The 17,535-nt window shown below is 43.7% G+C and overlaps 1 protein-coding gene across 1 annotated transcript in view; it reads left to right on the top strand.

Annotated features, from left to right (window-relative positions):
- The window catches only part of LOC119653682 (monocarboxylate transporter 12), a 46,366-nt gene extending 40,749 nt beyond the window's left edge, over positions 1–5,617 (top strand). The window contains exons 5-6 of the mRNA XM_038058543.1: positions 3,951–4,077; positions 4,147–5,617. Of these exons, the coding sequence (XP_037914471.1) occupies positions 3,951–4,077; positions 4,147–4,537 (518 nt within the window). The 3' untranslated portion in view covers positions 4,538–5,617. The remainder of the gene's footprint in view (positions 1–3,950; positions 4,078–4,146) is intronic.
- Positions 5,618–17,535: the final 11,918 nt, after the last annotated feature.

The raw sequence follows: 17,535 nt of genomic DNA, 5'->3' as shown, positions 1-17,535 counted from the left end.
GTCCCAGGACATCAAGGGAAACCGTGAGGGATTTAGGTACAATACCTGTATCTATTATGGGAACTACAACCATCCGTTCGAGACGCCAAATTTCTTTGATTTCCCGAGCCAATGGCTCATAATTTACCTTCTTCTCCACGTAATTCCGTTCAATGTTGCTATTATGAGGAATAGCAACATCAATAATATACGCGGAGCGACCCGTCTTGTCAACTAACAGTACGTCAGGCTTGTTGTGTGCGGTATGGCGATCAATCAGAACTTGCCGGTCCCAATACATGCTGTAAGCAGAACTATCAAGTACTGCTTGCGGCTCATATCGGTAAACCGGACATGTCCCCGTGATCAGTCCATGCTTGTATGCAAGGTTTTGATGGATAACCTTACATACAGCATTATGCCTGGTGATGTATTGCACCGGTGCCATAACAGTACAGCCAGAAATGAGATGGTGCAACGTCTCTAACGCCGAACCACACATTCTGCACTGGTCGTTCTCCACCCTTTCTTTCATGATGAGCTTTTTATAAGCTCGGGTGGCGACCACGCCGTCCTGAATGGCACACATGAACCCCACCTTCTCAGCAAAGAGCTCCCTAGCACACAGCCATCTGTTCGACAGATGCAAATCGACAAATGGCTGCCAAAGACAATTCACGTGTTTACCGTGCATTGCCTTCGACTTCCATTCATCGATCCGCTCTTGGTCCGACTTCATCCCACTCAGAGGATTGAAACATCGATCCTTCAAGTTAAGTGGAGTCAGTCCACAGTCTGCCTTACAGACAGCCGCATGCAAGGGACTCGCCTGCGCTTTGCTGTAAAAATAAGCGTGCAGCGAGTCGACTTGGCGATGATGTTGTGCCGCCACGTCAACCACGCCCGTACCTCCGATGTCACGAGGCAGGTTCATCCGCTCCACGGCAGACTTTGGATGGTGCATTCGGAATTTGGACATAGTTGTCCGTATCCGCCGCTGGACGTTTTCCAGATCGGTCTTCGTTCACGGCAATATTCCGAATGCATAAGCCAGTGAAGGGATAGCGAATACATTCAACGCGCTCATTTTATTCTTTCCGAGAGATGCGATTTCAGCACCAGCTTTACACGTAGTAGGAATTCGGACAGCAAAGCTTCCTTCAGATCACCAACTCGAGCATGGGTTCCTTGCAGAATTCCTAGGTACTTGTAGAAGTCTGTCTCGGTCATAACTTCGATGTGGAGCTCACCAATGCTATGTCCGGCATGCGGCTCGTGATAATCCTTGCGGATGGCTTGGATTCGCCATTTGTCTAATCCAAACTCCATCCGAATATGACGGCTGAACATGTCTATTATTCTCAACAGACTTCTAAGATGGTTGTCAGTACCAGCATACAGCTTGATGTCATCTAGGTACATCAAGTGTGTCAGTTCGCACTTAGCACGTAGGCCATATTTTATTGCAAAACCATGCCCTCTAGTATCATTCAGTAGCCATGAAAGGGCGTTCAGTGCCATACAAAACCTAAGGAGACTCAACGAATCCCCCTGGAAGATGCCCCTCCATATACGGATGGGCTCTGAGGTATTAGCACCCTCAGATGTACGGACTGATAAGGTGGTATGGCACCCTCCCATGACTGTCGCCAAGAACTTTATTAGTTTCGGATCAATGCGATACAGATTTAGGATGTCGATTAGCCAGGTATGCGGAACGCTATCAAAAGTCTTGGCATAATCGATATAGCAACTGAAGAGGTTTCTTTGGCCTCTAGTTGCTTGTCTTACAACTATCGATAATGAGTTGCTCTTTGCAACCCCTTGACCCAACTCGGCGGCCCTTCTACTCCTCGGACAGAATGTTGTTGGTCTCGAGGTGCGCATTGATCCTTCCACTAATAATGGACGCGATGAATTTGTAGAGGGTTGGTAAGCAAGTGATCGGTCTTGTGTCTACACCGTGTCCTTCTTAGGGATAAGGTAGTTAATCCCCGCAGTGAGGAAAGGAGGAAATTCCTCCAGCCGACTCATGACCTCATTTATACTGCAGGCCAACCGACTGTGTACGCTGCTAAATTTCTTATACCAGAAATTCTACACCCGATCCAGACCTGGGCCCCTCCACTTCTTCGATATATTTATGGCTCGTCGAACTTCCTCTTCGGTAACATCCGCAAAATTCATGCCAGGTGTATTGGCATGGCGGGTGCCTTCGGCGGTGATCCACTCAGCATGCTCAGCATGCTGGGCAGGTAACCCCCAAAGTCCACCCGAATACTCTTTCGCTTCCGTCACCGAGAGCTGTATTGCCTAGACGCTCTGTTGGGATTCGTTGAGAGATCTGAAAAAGCTCCGCTGGTTCCTCGCGTATGTTGCATTCTGGACACGTCTGGAATAACTTTCGCCATACCGTCGTAACCGACTGCATATGACAGAAAGTTTCTGTTTTAGTGTGTCCAGAATTTCAACAACGGGTGTCTCACAGGGGATGGCATAGTTCCGGTAAACCCTCTGCACTTTATTTCTCACCCGTCGGCTGGCATTGCCAGTGCTGATCTGAATCAGTTTAGCAATGTCCTGCCTTAGTGAGTCCCGCCGACGTTCCAGACGAATTTTCCATGCTGGATCTCTTTTGTCACTTAAGCCAATAACACGAAAGCGAATCTTCCGACCGTGCAATCTGATAGCTGCAACTGCACCACAATACACAACTGATTGTAGTTGCAGCAGCGACATATCAGCACACAGTCGAGATGCAATCTCATCATTGATTTGAGATAGAATTCCCGGAGTTGCTGGAGATGCATAGACCCTGGGAATATCTGGTCTATGCAAAGGATCCATATCCGAGAATTGTATACACGCTCTTTGGAATTCGTCCCGAACCTCAGCGGAAACCTCATCTGGACGGTGGAGAAGAGTGCTTCGGCGAGTACTGAAACTGTTACCTGCAGTGCGGCGTGGTGTTGTTGATGCCGCCGCCTCTGCCTCCATCGACTCTCGGTCACCAGTTTCCCCGATGACTTCAAGTCGAACACGCTCCCTGATGGTGGCCGGGATTGTGTCGCTGCGAGTAATAAATCGGTACTGGTCTGCGACTCGCTGCACAGTCACATGTGCGAATTGCGGGAAACACTCGACGAATCTCTGGTGCAACAAGGGGCGGTAAGATGTTGTACCCGCCCCCGCCGTTATTTCGTAGTAGGAGCGGATGATGAAGAGGTTCATTTCTTCAGTCCATTTCAACCTGCTGAAGTGGTCGCCACAAATTGTGGCGAAGCAGGTGCAGCCGGCGGAGCTGTGCTCCTGATCGTCGTGGCGCCTAGACGTCGAACCGCCCCACGACTACCGGTTTCGACGCCGTACTGTCCATTACGAGAGCCCGACCCAGTCACCAAGTTAGACGACTTCCGCCGGTTATCCGTACCGGACCTTAAATTTCTTCCTTAGTGAGTAATCTGCAAGGCTGCAAAGTTCCTGCACTGTCCTCACCTACCCCCAGAGACGCTGCGGTGGCGTACAGCCATTCAGGCTGAAGCTATCCATCCCTCCTCCTTTCACAACCGGGTTTGGGACCGGCTTCGGCGGAGTTATTATTATTATTATTAAGAGGCACCCTGTTCCTTAGGGATGAGAAAAGTTATCCTCTTGGTGAAAAATACGTATATTGCCAAAATATTACTGTTGATTGAAAACTACTGGATAAGAATTCTAGAGCCTCATTCAACACAATAGACAACATGAGACCTGAATTGTGAAAAAGATCCCAACTTTGGGCCTTTGCGAAACTTCAGCGTTGTTGGAAGTGGATAATATTAAGATGGGGAACCAATTGCAACCATTTTAGTTGAAATTTCCAAACCTTTCCCAATAGTTGCAAACTAGATTAAATTGCCTTAGAATGGATCTTTGCAAAAACTCTTGAACTAGTGCGTTCCCTATTTATTGATATGTTTGATTTTCCACAGGATACAGCAAAAGTGAAGCTGGATACTTGGTTGCGGCCAGTGCCGCTCTTGACTTAATAGGTCGTTTAGGTCTTGGATGGTTATCGGATCTCCAGCTCTTCGACAGGAAGAAGTTTTACGTGGTGTGGTAAGTATAAGACTTTGCTGGTTGTTGCCGCTTTGTCTCTACTTTCTAACAAATTGAATTCTCCCACAGCATCATTGGAGCAGGCACAGCAGTTCTCACAATTCCATTCGTTCATTCCATATACTTGGTAGGATGTGCTGCGGCAATGTATGGACTATGCCTGGGTTGTTGGTACCTCCTGATGCCTGTTCTCCTGGGTGACATTTTCGGAACGGATCGAATGAGCTCCAGTTTCGGTTTGGTGCGGATGTTTCAAAGCGTTGGGGCTGTTTCGGTTCCACCCTTGGCAGGATTCTTGCGTGATCTTTCAGGCAGCTATAAGATTTGTTTTTATTGCATGGGAACATCAATGATGATGGGGTGTATCCCGCTACTGATTTGGGCTGTGATGCAACGGAAGAAAGGCTTACTGTCATCCTCAAATCGAGATGATACGGAAGATAGTTATTCAGTTGCGTAAATATGATGATGATGATGATGAGTTTTATATAATAGTTTTAGTGAGTTAAGAGGTTACGTAGGATTTGTTCTGTTTAGATTATTTTTTTAGAGTTAGGTTTAAGATTGAAGGGACTGAAGAACATTTGATTTGTAAGTAAAGCATATTTTTTGTATGAGATTGAAACATTGATGCATTCTGTTGTGAGATGTCATTGACGTGAGCTTATTATGTAGTCTTTCAGCTGTGCAGTATCATTTTCGTACATATTTTTCTAACATATCCGCTACGTAAACAGGACACTTTTACATCATACAAAATTTTGGATGTTTTTTCAATGGAATCAATTGGCGGATGCAAATCACCTCTTTAGGAACATCGCCTGATGCAAATATTTAAAATTTTACTATTTCACGGATAAGTTGGAATAATTCTGCAATTTCTTTTTATTTATCTACAATGATTTAAAGAAAACATTTAAATAAATCAAAAAATGATACATTGCTGCATAAAAGTAAGCCAACAACCGACTTGGTTAGTATACACTATGTGTGTTTGCGTTCCAAAATTAACAAAGCTTCCACATGTTTTTCTAATTGAGGATATAATACTGAAATCAAGAATACTATCATTTACTCTGGTTAATTCAAGTTAAGCAAAATGTATGCAAATTTTCTATTCAAAACTAAAAACACATACATACATACATATACTGTAGCATCTACAATTTTACTTTCCAAATTTGGTGAAGTGACGGAGTTAATAAATGCAATTTCAATAAAGTTTTAATTGCATCATTTCAAAGATGGAATCGTTGAAGGAATTCATTAGGTTGACTATATTGAAAGTAAAATGCAGAAAACATTAAATAGTTGGTAAGCAACAAATGGACTAAAAAAAATACAAAAAAAAAAATCTAGAAACAACTATAAATCTAAATTCTTTACATACAGTATTGAACTGCAAGAAGTGTAACGAGTTCTGTAGTGTAATAAGACAAAATGTACTTTTGTTGAACAGCAAACCCACTATAGAAATATAATATTTCACTGCGAGTATAGTCATAAATAAAGATTATGCAATACCAAAAAAATTTTCAAATGAAAGTTTTTCATTGATCTTTTAACAAGAACTATAGTGGACGTATGTGATCCTTACCCACTACGTACCCCCTAAGTTTTTCCAACCCTGTATTGCTTTGTTTATCGTCAGAGCCTATCTCGCACAAATGAAGAGATATTTGGGAGCCAGCTCAGTTTTCAGAATGTCAGAATATTGCATTTCGGCACAAGGGGACCTCCAATTCCTCATTGAGGATTCTCGTTGTTCCCAACGATATCGATCAGTTCATCTATTCCAAGGCCTTACGAGAAAGGGAGGGAAGAGTCTGATTCTTCTCCGGTCCGGAGTACCCTCCTGGTCGGGATAGAGACTGAAACATGATTTTATATTTTTTTAATATCTAGGAGTTCCTATTCACCCGAAGGCATGACCAAGGCGAAGATATGCATGAATATTGACCGGTTTATTGGAAGGGGATGAACGGCATAATTCCAAGGAATGTGATATGATGACAACATTGAAGAGCCGCTCAGAAAGTTCGCCTAACTCCGAAGTAAACTCGACAGGAAGTGTTGCAATAATGTTTATGTTTGTAGCTGCAACGCTCCCCCAAATGTTATTTTGAAGACCCTGCTCAATTCATTAATAGGTTTCGCGTAGTTGAACATAGTACTGCCCAACGGAAATGATATTAATACGTACTCAAAGATTGGGCCTGGTTCTTCATAAGGGCTGCGCTAGTACATAATGTCTTTGAATTATAATGGGCATTTTCCCCACAGCATTCAGTTTAGTATTTTAGTTAGCAGGACCCATTGCCCAGAGGGGAGTAATAAAGACTGATTAAAAAAGATAGAACAAGCCTATAAGAAACTTCAAGTTAGTTCCGTAGCGAAGTGAAGGAAATTCTTGAAAGAAAGGCGGTCAAAGGGTAGTATAAGTCCCAGGGCGAAACGTGAGATGATACCTACCATGGAGCATAAAACCTACGAAACGCCTATTGAACCAATTATAACTGCTCTACTTCGAAACCCTATCCCCACTTCCACGTGGTGATTGCTGGGAGTTTTTTTCTAATGAAAAGCTGTAGACGGAGAAGGATGAAGGCGAGCCTGGTCCTCCAGATTCGGGGTTGGGTAGGGTTGACAACCCAACACGGAAAACAACTTGTTACGAAGCCACAGAAGGTGCGAATTTTCTCATGGAACGTGCGCTCTCTGTACAGACGGAATGCTGCTCATCAGCAAGCCGATACCCTGTCCCAATATAAAGCTGATGTAAGAGTGCTGCAAGAGATACGGTGGACAGGGACCGATTTTCAGGAGAACTTGACTGCACCATATATTATAGCGGCTACAAAGCAAACCATGTGGAGTGGGTTTCTTAGTCAGCCACAAAATGAACCCTGCCGTTATCGACTTTAAAAATATAAGCGAAGGCTATGCACTCTGCGTTAGCGAGGCAAATTTAGAAACATAACCATCATCAACGACGCAACAACCGGTATCCGGTCTAGGCCTGCCTTAATAAGGAACTCCAGACATCCCGGTTTTGCGCCGAGGTCCACCAATTCTATATTCCTTAAAGCTGTCTGGCGTCCTGACCTACGCCATAGCTCCATCTCAGATTGGGTCTGCCTCGTCTTCTTTTTCTACCATAGATATTGCCCTTAGATACTTTCCGGGTTGGATCATCCTCATCCATACGGATTAAGTGACCCGCTATGATGTCGATATCGTCAGCATAGGCCAGTAGTAGGGTGGACCTAAAGAGGATCGTACCCCTCGCATTTACCTCAGCATCACGAATCACTTTCTCCAGGGCCAGGCTAAAGAGGAAGCATGATAGGGCATCCCCTTGTCGTAGACTGTTGATGGTGTCGAATGGTCTTGAGAGTGATCCTGCTGCTTTTATCTGGCCTCGCACATTGGTCAGGATCAGCCTAGTCAGTCTTATCAATTCCGTCGGGATACCGAATTCTCTCATGGCCGTGTACAGTTTTACCCTGGCTATGCTATCATAGGCGGCTTTAAAGTCTTGTGCAACAGTTTTTCCATCGCTTGCCGCACAGAGAAAGTCTGATCTGTTGCTGATTTGCCTGGAGTGAGGCCTCTTTGGTATGGGCCAATGATGCTCTGGGCGTATGGGGCTATCCGGCTTAGCTAGATAGCGGAGAATATCTTATAGATGGCACTCAGCAACGTGATACCTCTATAATTGCTGCACTGTGTGATATTTCCCTTTTTATGTATGAGACAGATAATGCCTCGTTACCAATCATCAGTCATTGATTCGCTGTCCCATACCTTGAGCACAAGTTGATGAACCACTTGGTGTAACTGGTCGCCTCCATATTTAATCAATTCGGCTGTAATTCCATCGGCTCCGGGCGACTTATGATTTTTAAGCCGATGAATTGCACGGACTAAACTTGGCGGTGGCAGTATTTATCCGTCGTCTTCAGTTGGCGGGACCTCCAACTCGCCGATGTTCTGATTGTTCAGTAGCTCATCAAGTACTCAACCCATTGCTTCCCATTGATTTCCCTGTTTGTCTCGGCAGGATGAGCATCGAGGTGTATAAGGCTTCATCCTGCTGACTTGTTGGTAAAACTTCCGCGCCAGGTGCGGTTGCTCCCTGTACTTTTCTCGTTTGCAGACTTTTTGGTTCTCCCAGGCTTCCTTTTTCCGTCTGTGAAGTCGCTTCTCCGCTCGACGGAGTTTGTGATAAGTCTCTGCGCGTGCCCACATTCTTTGAGAATGCAACATTACTCGGTATGCGGCATTGTTCAGTTCCGTTGCTAGCTTACATTCATCGTCAAACCAGCCGTTCCGACTTTTTTTGCGGCTGGGGCCAAGTATGTTTGTGACGGTGTTTATGATAACGTTCTTCAGGTGATTTTGAAGATCATTTGTTGATGCTTCGTCTCCAGGATCTCTGTTGATTGCGATTATTGCGGCATCCATTTCCCTCTTATAGGTGTTACGGAGGGCTGTGTGGTGGATGGCTTCAGTGTTAACTCTCACCGGATTGTCAGAGGGGATTCAGTTGGTGGTATTGTTATTCGAGCTCGGAGCACCATGCGAACGAGATAGGCATCCGAGTCTATATTGCCCCTCCCCCCCATATGTTCTGACATTCATCAAAGCTGATAGGTGGTGGCGTTCGATCAACACGTGGTCAATTTGGTTGAAAGTGGTCCCGTCTGGAGAGGCTCATGTATGTTTGTGGACCGCTTTCCGCGCAAACCAAGTACTTCCAACAACTATTTCGTGTGACCCTGCTAATTGAATAATCCGCAGTCCGTTATCATTGGTATCCTATATAAGCTATGGGATTCAACGTATCGCTCGAATACAGGTTCCGTCCCTACTTGATTGTTGAAATCTCCAAGTATGATTTTGAGATCAAAATCGCAACCTATAACAGCTATGTAGATGAAATCCGCACACTGTTGTTGACTGCCACCAGAGCCTGTTTCAGGTTACAAAACCTGTTCCGCTCGAAACGTCTCACCATAGGGTCAGCTCTTACTGTACAAGGCAATGAGTTCTCATGCATTCCTCGGAGACCTGAATTCTTAGAAAGAAAGAAAGAAGAAGAAAGAAATTGGGCGTTCGAGAGAAGAATCCTCAAAGGAATTTTTAGACCCCTACATGAGGATGGACGTTTCCGTAGCTTATATAATGATGATAACTATGAGCAATTCCATTACTGTCTGATTGTGAACAAAATCCGGCGCAATTGGTTGCACTGGGCGGGTCATTTTATCTGTGTGAATGAGGATGATGCAGCCCGGAAAACCTATAAGAACAATATCTATAATATAAAAAGAAGACGAGCAGATCCTGGTTCAGATGGAGCGACAGAGTAGGCCAGGATGCCAGACAGCTTTTAGGGATATCAAATTGATGGACCTCGGCACAAAACCTGGTTGTCTCTAGTTCCTTATTAAGGCAAGTCTAGACGCCGACAATCGAACACCGTCACAGACTGCAAAGCCGTTCCCTATGAGATCGTCGCACATCAACATCGGCCGTTGATTGGTTTCTTATGAATCAAGTCACTGATAAAATAGCGAGCGTTAGGAACGCCCTGGCCTGCAGCGCATTAAATGGTGGCGATTCCGTGAGGAGAAAGAAGAAATGGTCTCACTTACGCGATTACCAATCATTATGAATGTGGAAAAATCGTGGAAACAATTTCAAGACACGATTCACAAAGCGGCCTATGTAACCCTTGAATTCACTCAGCCAGGTAAGCGGTTCATCAACTGAGATACTTGGCATTGGAATGACGATGTAAAAATGAAGGTCCGTGAAGAAAAACCCTTTTACCACAAGTTTCTCGACGATGAAACATTCGCCAATTGGTAAATTTCCAAGAATCCCAGCCAGAAAGCAAAGGGAGCTATCGCTGTTACCCGAATGGTCCATTACAAGGATCTTTACGATAAACCGGACACTCGGGATATCTATAGAGATCTGTAGCGACTTGTCAAAATCCGGCACCAATGCGCACAGGATATCGAACACTTCTGTTGCGTTAATGACAAGAAAGCTACTTAGCTAACCGACCGACGAGCCACGACGGATAGGTTGCGAGAATATATATACATATATATATATAGAATATTATCTGGCTGCCTCCACCATTCCAGTAAGGAAAAATAAAGGTAGTTCTGCAGAATATTTAAATAATCGTCCGATTCGGCTGTTGTTCCATACCATGGAGATATTTCCTCAATCTAGCATCTACACGAACCGCGGCTGAACCCATTTCCGTATGTGTATGTACTCAATGGTTCGAAAATGGTTTAATCAGAAAGTAAACTAGTGGCGTCACCTTTAGGGCGATAGCAACATGTGTAGTGATTTGCAGGGTTGTGATGAGGATATGAAATAATGTAAATTATTATATTATCAACTTTGCCTAGTTTGAGTGTCTATTTCCAAACTGCGTGAAGGATGCACTTTTAATTTATCTTGTTCGTCAATTATTTTTGCTTGGTTTGCCTGTACAGCGAGTATGTACAAAGTATCTGAGAGTGAAGGCACTGGAAAAAAAGTAACTAGCGCTGAAGGAATCGAATGGTTTCCATATATACAAGTGTATCCATCAAAAAGATAGTTTAAATTTTCTTGCTTAGGAGAAAGTTTATTTTTTAACACATACTCGCCACTTGGTGGTTCTGCGCTCTATACGTAGTAGTTTGACATAAGGCTGATCATGTATTCAACGACTTAAGATAACATTCAAAATCATAATGGAAAGTAGTGTTATATGAATGACATTCTGGCTTCAATACATGCGAGTCTGCTTTGGGATTTAGTGATACACTCAAGCGATTAAAAGAGACAGAAATTTGTGGAGTGGCATCTTGAAAATTTCGAAACCTTACTGCTACCAAAACGTAAACAACCCCTCGGAAAGAGACTGACGGCACAGCTTCAATTTTTGGTTATCCAAAACGGAAGAGCTAATAGCCATTATCAGAGCAACACATAAAAGCACAAAATGTCACATGCTGCATCGTGGTAAAATCTCACAGGAATTTGAGGTCGAAAGTGGAGCTCGTCAGGGTTGCATCTTATTACCAATATTAATTTGTTCACCAATTTGTTATCGGTGACGTTTTTCACGCTGCCTTGCCCGAGGACACGGAGGTTTTCAAAGGTCCATGTCATCTTCCATAAACACCGTGATCAATCATTATTATTTGTATTGATGGAAGAAATAATTTCCCTTCTATTTGGATGATGTGTCTATATTGTATGGGGTCTTATGATTTTTTTAAACTCTAATTGACGAAATTCGAAAATTTCTGGTTTTTTTAAATAATTTTGTCTTCTGCGACCTTGTACAGGATTAATGCGCTTTCGTACTTTTAACGAAATGAGATTTAAACGCCAACTGGCTGGAATACTCTTTGAGAAACAGGAAATTAGGAGGTGATAGTTGATGATCGATTGATTAGGGGTTAGATTAGAATACCACCGACCTAATTGAACGTAGTGATTCACAATGAAATGGTTTGTTAAGCATTAGTACTGCTTTCTCTAGAGTGTAATTCAAGATTAATGGTTGAGGCGGATTTTTGCAAAAATATGTATAGTTTCCGTATTTGGGGCCCGCCTAACTTGGAATATTCCTCAAAAGTTATGTTCTATATTTTTGCTATTCCCGATTCAAATTCGCATTTTAGCACTAGTTTTATCAATTATGACTCCTTCATGGGTATGAATAAATTTGTTACTAGGGGAATGTTAGCTAAATATCATCCAGTTTGTCCATCCCTTCCCAGTGGGTATGCTACGTCGTTTTATAGTCTTCGGCTGAAATGATCCTCCTAGTAACTGTATGGAAAAAACTTTCCAACTTTTCGCAGAAGAAGGATGCAAATGCTGGAAAAACTTTCTTTTGATTATAAGATCCGTGAAATGTTTCATGTACTAGTAATTGCTTGGGTCGTATTCTCCCTATAAGGCTGTCTAATAAAAATATACTCTTCTCCAACTGGACTCCCCCGCGCCCCCTCCTCCTAAGCTTTTCGTGCGTTTGACTTTTAATCTAACCCAGTCTCGTCATTGAGATTTATAAAGATTTGTTGAAATCATCGATTGCTTTGAAGCTACTTAGTTGATTTGGTTTTCATGACCCATCATGGGGACACCGTTTCTTTTTCTGAAGAAGAATTTCAACAAATCTTCATATTATGGTGCAGTGCTTTCACACCCGACAAACCTGTAAGTGCTCGGAGTACAGTCCGATTCAGGTAACGTGATCGGGAGCTTTCCGTTGTCTAAGACGGTAGAGGACCTCAGAACGTCCTTGGTCATGGTAAACTACTATCGTCGTTTCCCGCCCAAAACCGCTTATCACTAGTCCTTCCTGTCTGGCAGGAAGATGTGTGGTCTCTAGAAGCCGTCAAAGGGACCACTAAGCAACACCTGCCAGATACTACGCTTTTGGCATTCCCTCTACAGAATGCACTCTTAGCAGTAGGCCCTGCTCTGCGCCGGGAGGTGAACCAAAGCTGGTAACAGTCGAGTTTCTTTTCGAAGCAGTTGAGTCTTGAGTACCTCCGGGTTTTCTTTGAAGGCAGGCCGTTTGCCTCCTTCACATTTGGCAACCACGTCAATAAAGCGTTTCTACCTCATACATCTCGGCATTGTAGGGTCTTAGTGAGACTCGCACAGCGACAAGTGTTGCCTTATGATCATTGATCGGTTTATGTGGTGGCCTAAGGTAATACTTCTGAACAATATTACAGCAGAGTCATGTGCTGAGCCTCTCCCGCCTTTGACTCGGGCAGTAGCTCTATCGTGAAGAAAGGTTCAGGCAATAGTATTTGAGCAAATATTAATTTTACATCTTTCAGAAGAGCTTGTGATCAATGTAGACTTTTCTGAAAGAGCTGGAGGGAGCTGAAGTAAATAACGGCACCAAGAAGATTACAATAAGGAGATTCAACTCCCAGCGCATTGTTTGGAATTTTATGGAGACGAAAAATCACTGCACATTTTAGAACGCGATGGGAGATGCGCGACCAAAATTCTGCCCATGAGGGCTGGTTTTAGTGCCGTGTATGTGATGCAGTGCATTGGTGAGACCCACGCATCCTTTTCACATGGGTCTCGGGCCAGGTACCTACCTCATCCCTTTCCGAAAGGTTCATAATGAGATTTCGTGCCCCTTTGCCGCTGGATTTGCTGCTCCTGTATATAGTCATCTTGGACGCACATAGGTGTGGTTGATCACATACATAATTATATGGAACACAGAACTTTTCGAGAGGTGTTCATCTAATTCGGGGTATGCTAATAAAAATCGAAAGCCAATTATTACTTTTATATTATTATTAGTGGTTAGAGTCACAGTTTGCTCTTCGATATGATCTCCAATCGAGGATGAGGAAGACCATCTTTTGGTGACGAGAATTTGGTTTATCTAGTTAAAAATAAGGACCTCTGGGGACGCTAATGTGGTTTTGTGAATGCGCTTGTGTGGGAAACATGTCGATTTTATAATCAAATTTTTGCTATTTACTTATTTACAGCGGAGTCGGCTGGTATTTGACATCTTTGAAAAATCAGGTCGTGGCCGAGGCACGGATTTTGAAGGCCTCACCAGATTCATGTTTCCCCACGGAGAAACCTGTGGAAGACAGGCTCTCCGCTTCAGTGGCAAACCTGCACTCGGTGTCTACGGGGCGGTCAGCCAGAAGGATAGTTCAGCAGCTTCTTTGATGAGAGGAACTGGAAACTTGATCACGGCCGGCCTGTTGGTGATACTGTTGCCTAATTCTTCCAAAAAACGGGAGAGAAAGGCTCGGCAGGGTTCAAGGAAACTCCAGCCGCACAAGAGAAGGGATTACAGGCTTTTCTGGCAGAACTTTCTCCTCCGCCTTTACCAGAAAAAGTGGAAGAAAGGGAAGCTGGTGATGGATGAAACTAATCTAATTCTATATTCCGGTATGGGGAAATGGATCCATCCGGCTTGGACGCCGCGAACCTTGAAGGTACTGCCAAAGGAGGCGAATTTTTTTGAGAAAGAGGACATGGGCGTTGCTGTATCACCTTTCGGCGGAATGTGAGGACAAGCTGGTAATTCCGGTAAGATCCACGCTGAACGCAACGGACTTTTCAGTTATGGGCGGTTTTCATAATAGAATGCACTTATGTCTACAAACATAGAGTTTACGGAAATTAATCTGCAGCACAGCATCACAGCCTCTTCCTATCTACTGACAACAAAGTTGTCAAAGGTCTCTAGAAAGTACACCACATGGGAGAAGAGTGGGGAAGTGGGAGGTAGAGAATTGGTGGTTTATGCAAAACTTTCAACAGGAAGGTGTTGCAAGGGGAATTGCGACTCTGTGAGAACGGTTGTTACCAATGAAAAAGCGGGAGCTGTTATACTATCCTTTGAACACTTCACTCTTTGTTCGTAGACATTGACGGGGCGTTTGACTGTGCGACCTTCCAACAGCTCTGTGATGCCGACAGAGAGCATAGTGTTGATGAAACTTTAATTAAGTGGATCTATGCTATATTAACGCAGACATTGCTGTGTGCTAAAGTGGGTGATGATCGCTACCCAACAACGGAAGCGACAAAAGGCTGAAAATTATGCGGATGCGTTATCATTAGACCGATGTAGGCTTATGCATGCATAGTGTGGTAGGTTAAGGTGAATCAGAACAGTTTTCACTGTAAATTAGTCGCACTGCAAAGAACTGTGCGTCTGGGTGTCACCGGTGGGATGAGCTCGACATTAGGCGTAGCTCTGAATGCATTATCGAGTTTGCAGCCTTTGGATTCGTTTATTCAGAGCACTGCAAGGAGGGTAGCTCATAGGCTAATTCAATTAGATCTATGGGGAAACAATCGACGTGGGGTGGCACAGAGCATTGGAAGAGTTATTGGGAGAACCGAATCCAGTTTTTACAACGCCTTCTGATTCTCGGATTCCCATATATCTGTTTGGTAGAAGATATGAAGTTATCTTGAAACGAAGAGAAAATAAGGATGAACTAGAAGAATGCGTGTCAGCATATACTGACATCTTTTACACCAATGGCTCAAAAACAGAACAGGGTTCTGAAACAGAAGCCTGCTTATTGAATAAAACCGAGAAGTTGGTTTTTATCTTGGGACAATATACAACGGTCTTTCAGGCTGAAGGGTATGCGATCGTAAGGGCAGCAACCTGAATGATAGACGAGCGGTTGAAGGGCAGGTGAATCGCAATGTGTAGCGATAGTCAAGGTGTATTGAGGGTGTTAAGCAGTCCTTTGATCATTTCAAAAATTGTTCAGGAATGTAGAAATTGATTGAACTATGTTTCTAGATTCAATACGGTGGAACTACTGTGGGTATTCAGTCAATATGGCGTAGAGGGAAATGACATGTAGGATGCTTTAACAAAAGAAGGTTCAATTTCCCCCATATCCAGACCGGGTGTCAGTAGCATTAGCTAATCATTATCATCAACGGCGCAACAACTGGTATCCGGTCTAGACCTGTCTTAATAAGGAACTCCAGACACATCATCCTCATCCATATGGATTAAGTGACCCGCCCACCGTAACCTGTTGAGCCGTATTTTATCCACAACCAGACGGTCGTGGCATCGCTCATAGATTTCGTCGTTATGTAGGCTACGGAATCGTCCATCCTCATGTAGGGGCCTAAAAATTCTTCGGAGAATTCTTCTATCGAACGCGGCCAAAAGTTCGCAGTTTTTTTTTGCTAAGAAACTAAGTCTCCGAGGTATACATGAGGACTGGCAAGATCATAGTGTTGTACAGTAAGAGCTTTGACCCTATGGTGAGACATTTCAAGCGGAAAAGTTTTTGTAAGTTGAAATAGGCTCTGTTGGCTGCCAACAACCGTGCGTGGATTTCATCGTCGGCTGTTATCGGTTGTGATTTTCGACTTTGGATAGGAGAAATTTTCAAGGGTCTCAACGTTGTAGTCTCCTATCTTCATTGTTTTCGTTTGACCAGTACGATTCGATGTTGTTCGTTTTTTTGGTTTTAGCGCTGACATTGCCACCATGTACTTCGTCTTGCCTTCATTAATGTGCAGCCCAAGATCTCGTGCTGCCTGCTCGATCTGGATGAAGGTAGACTGTACATCTCGGGTTGTCCTTCCCATGATGTCGATATCGTCAGCGTAGGCTAGTAGTTGAGTGGACTTTAAGAGGATGGTGCCTCTCGTATTTACATCGGCATCACGAATCATTTTCTCCAAGGCCAGCTTGAAGAGGATGCATGATGGGCATCCCCTTGCCGTAGACCGTTGTTGATGTCGAATGGTCTTGAAAGTGAACCTGACGCTTTTATCTGGCCTCGCACATTGGTCAGGGTCAGCGTAGTCAGTCTTATCAATTTCGTCGGGATACCGAATTCTCTCATGACCGTGTGAAGTCAAGTAACAAGACTTGTTAGCACTGATGAAGGGAACAAGTGGCCCTCGAAATATCGGCATTTGCAAGAATAAATATCTACACCAGCGTAAAAGAAAAAACAAGTTTGTTATTATTTCAAATCGCAGAATTATTGTGGGCATTCTGACAGGCCATAATTCACTAGTTGGACATGTTCAGAATAAGAATTCTCCAAAATGATACGTGTGCACCATGTTATGGGGAAGCGAGATCCACGGAACACTACCTATATGAGTGCCCCGCCTATGGACGCGTCAACCATCAGATTTTTAGTCTTGATGTGCTCCATCTGCAGTGGACAGCGACATTCAAACGAATCCGGGATATTCCCATAGACGGGGGAACCGAGTACAATGGACCACTAGGGTTTGAGTGCTCAGTGGTTTTACCTCTTGCGCACCTCAAACACACGCACGCATCACATTCCAGGATCCAGGAGTGTAGTAATTTATTCGTTTGTGCGGTCGTTTACATGATATTAATCCTGTCCGAGGATGTACATTCTGTTTCTGCGCATGATGTTTGTCTTTTGGTGGATGACGGCCTGTGGGCCCATTGCTTCGAACCCCGACCTTGGAGGACAGCGTCAATTGAATTGGACCTCTCGGCGAAGGAGTGCAATCCCAACTAAGCCACTTTTTTCTCAAATCCTTTATCTGGATTCGGGACCAACATGATATTTACATAACATGGCGGAGTTTATAGCTCATAAATTCTTTGGACAACGCACCCGAAGCTGCTAAATTAGAGAGAATAAAATATTAGCACTACTAAATAAATATTTTATTAGCGAAATGGTATACATTAAAACTCGTGAGCATTGAGTTCCATCCAACATTTACTTCGAAATTACCTGTAATTGTTTTCTGATTGCTACTAAATTCTCATAGTTTCAATCCAGGTGGTCGATTGTCCTTATCATTATCGGAAAGATCAGGACCGTTAATCCAATTAGGTCGCGACTTTGAATTATGCCATATAGCCAGTAATAGCCCTAATTTATC

This window comes from Hermetia illucens, chromosome 4, assembly GCF_905115235.1.
Source record: "Hermetia illucens chromosome 4, iHerIll2.2.curated.20191125, whole genome shotgun sequence".
NCBI lineage: Eukaryota > Metazoa > Arthropoda > Insecta > Diptera > Stratiomyidae > Hermetia > Hermetia illucens.
Note: the sequence above shows the minus strand (reverse complement) of the source record. Positions and strands in the feature narration are given on the sequence as shown.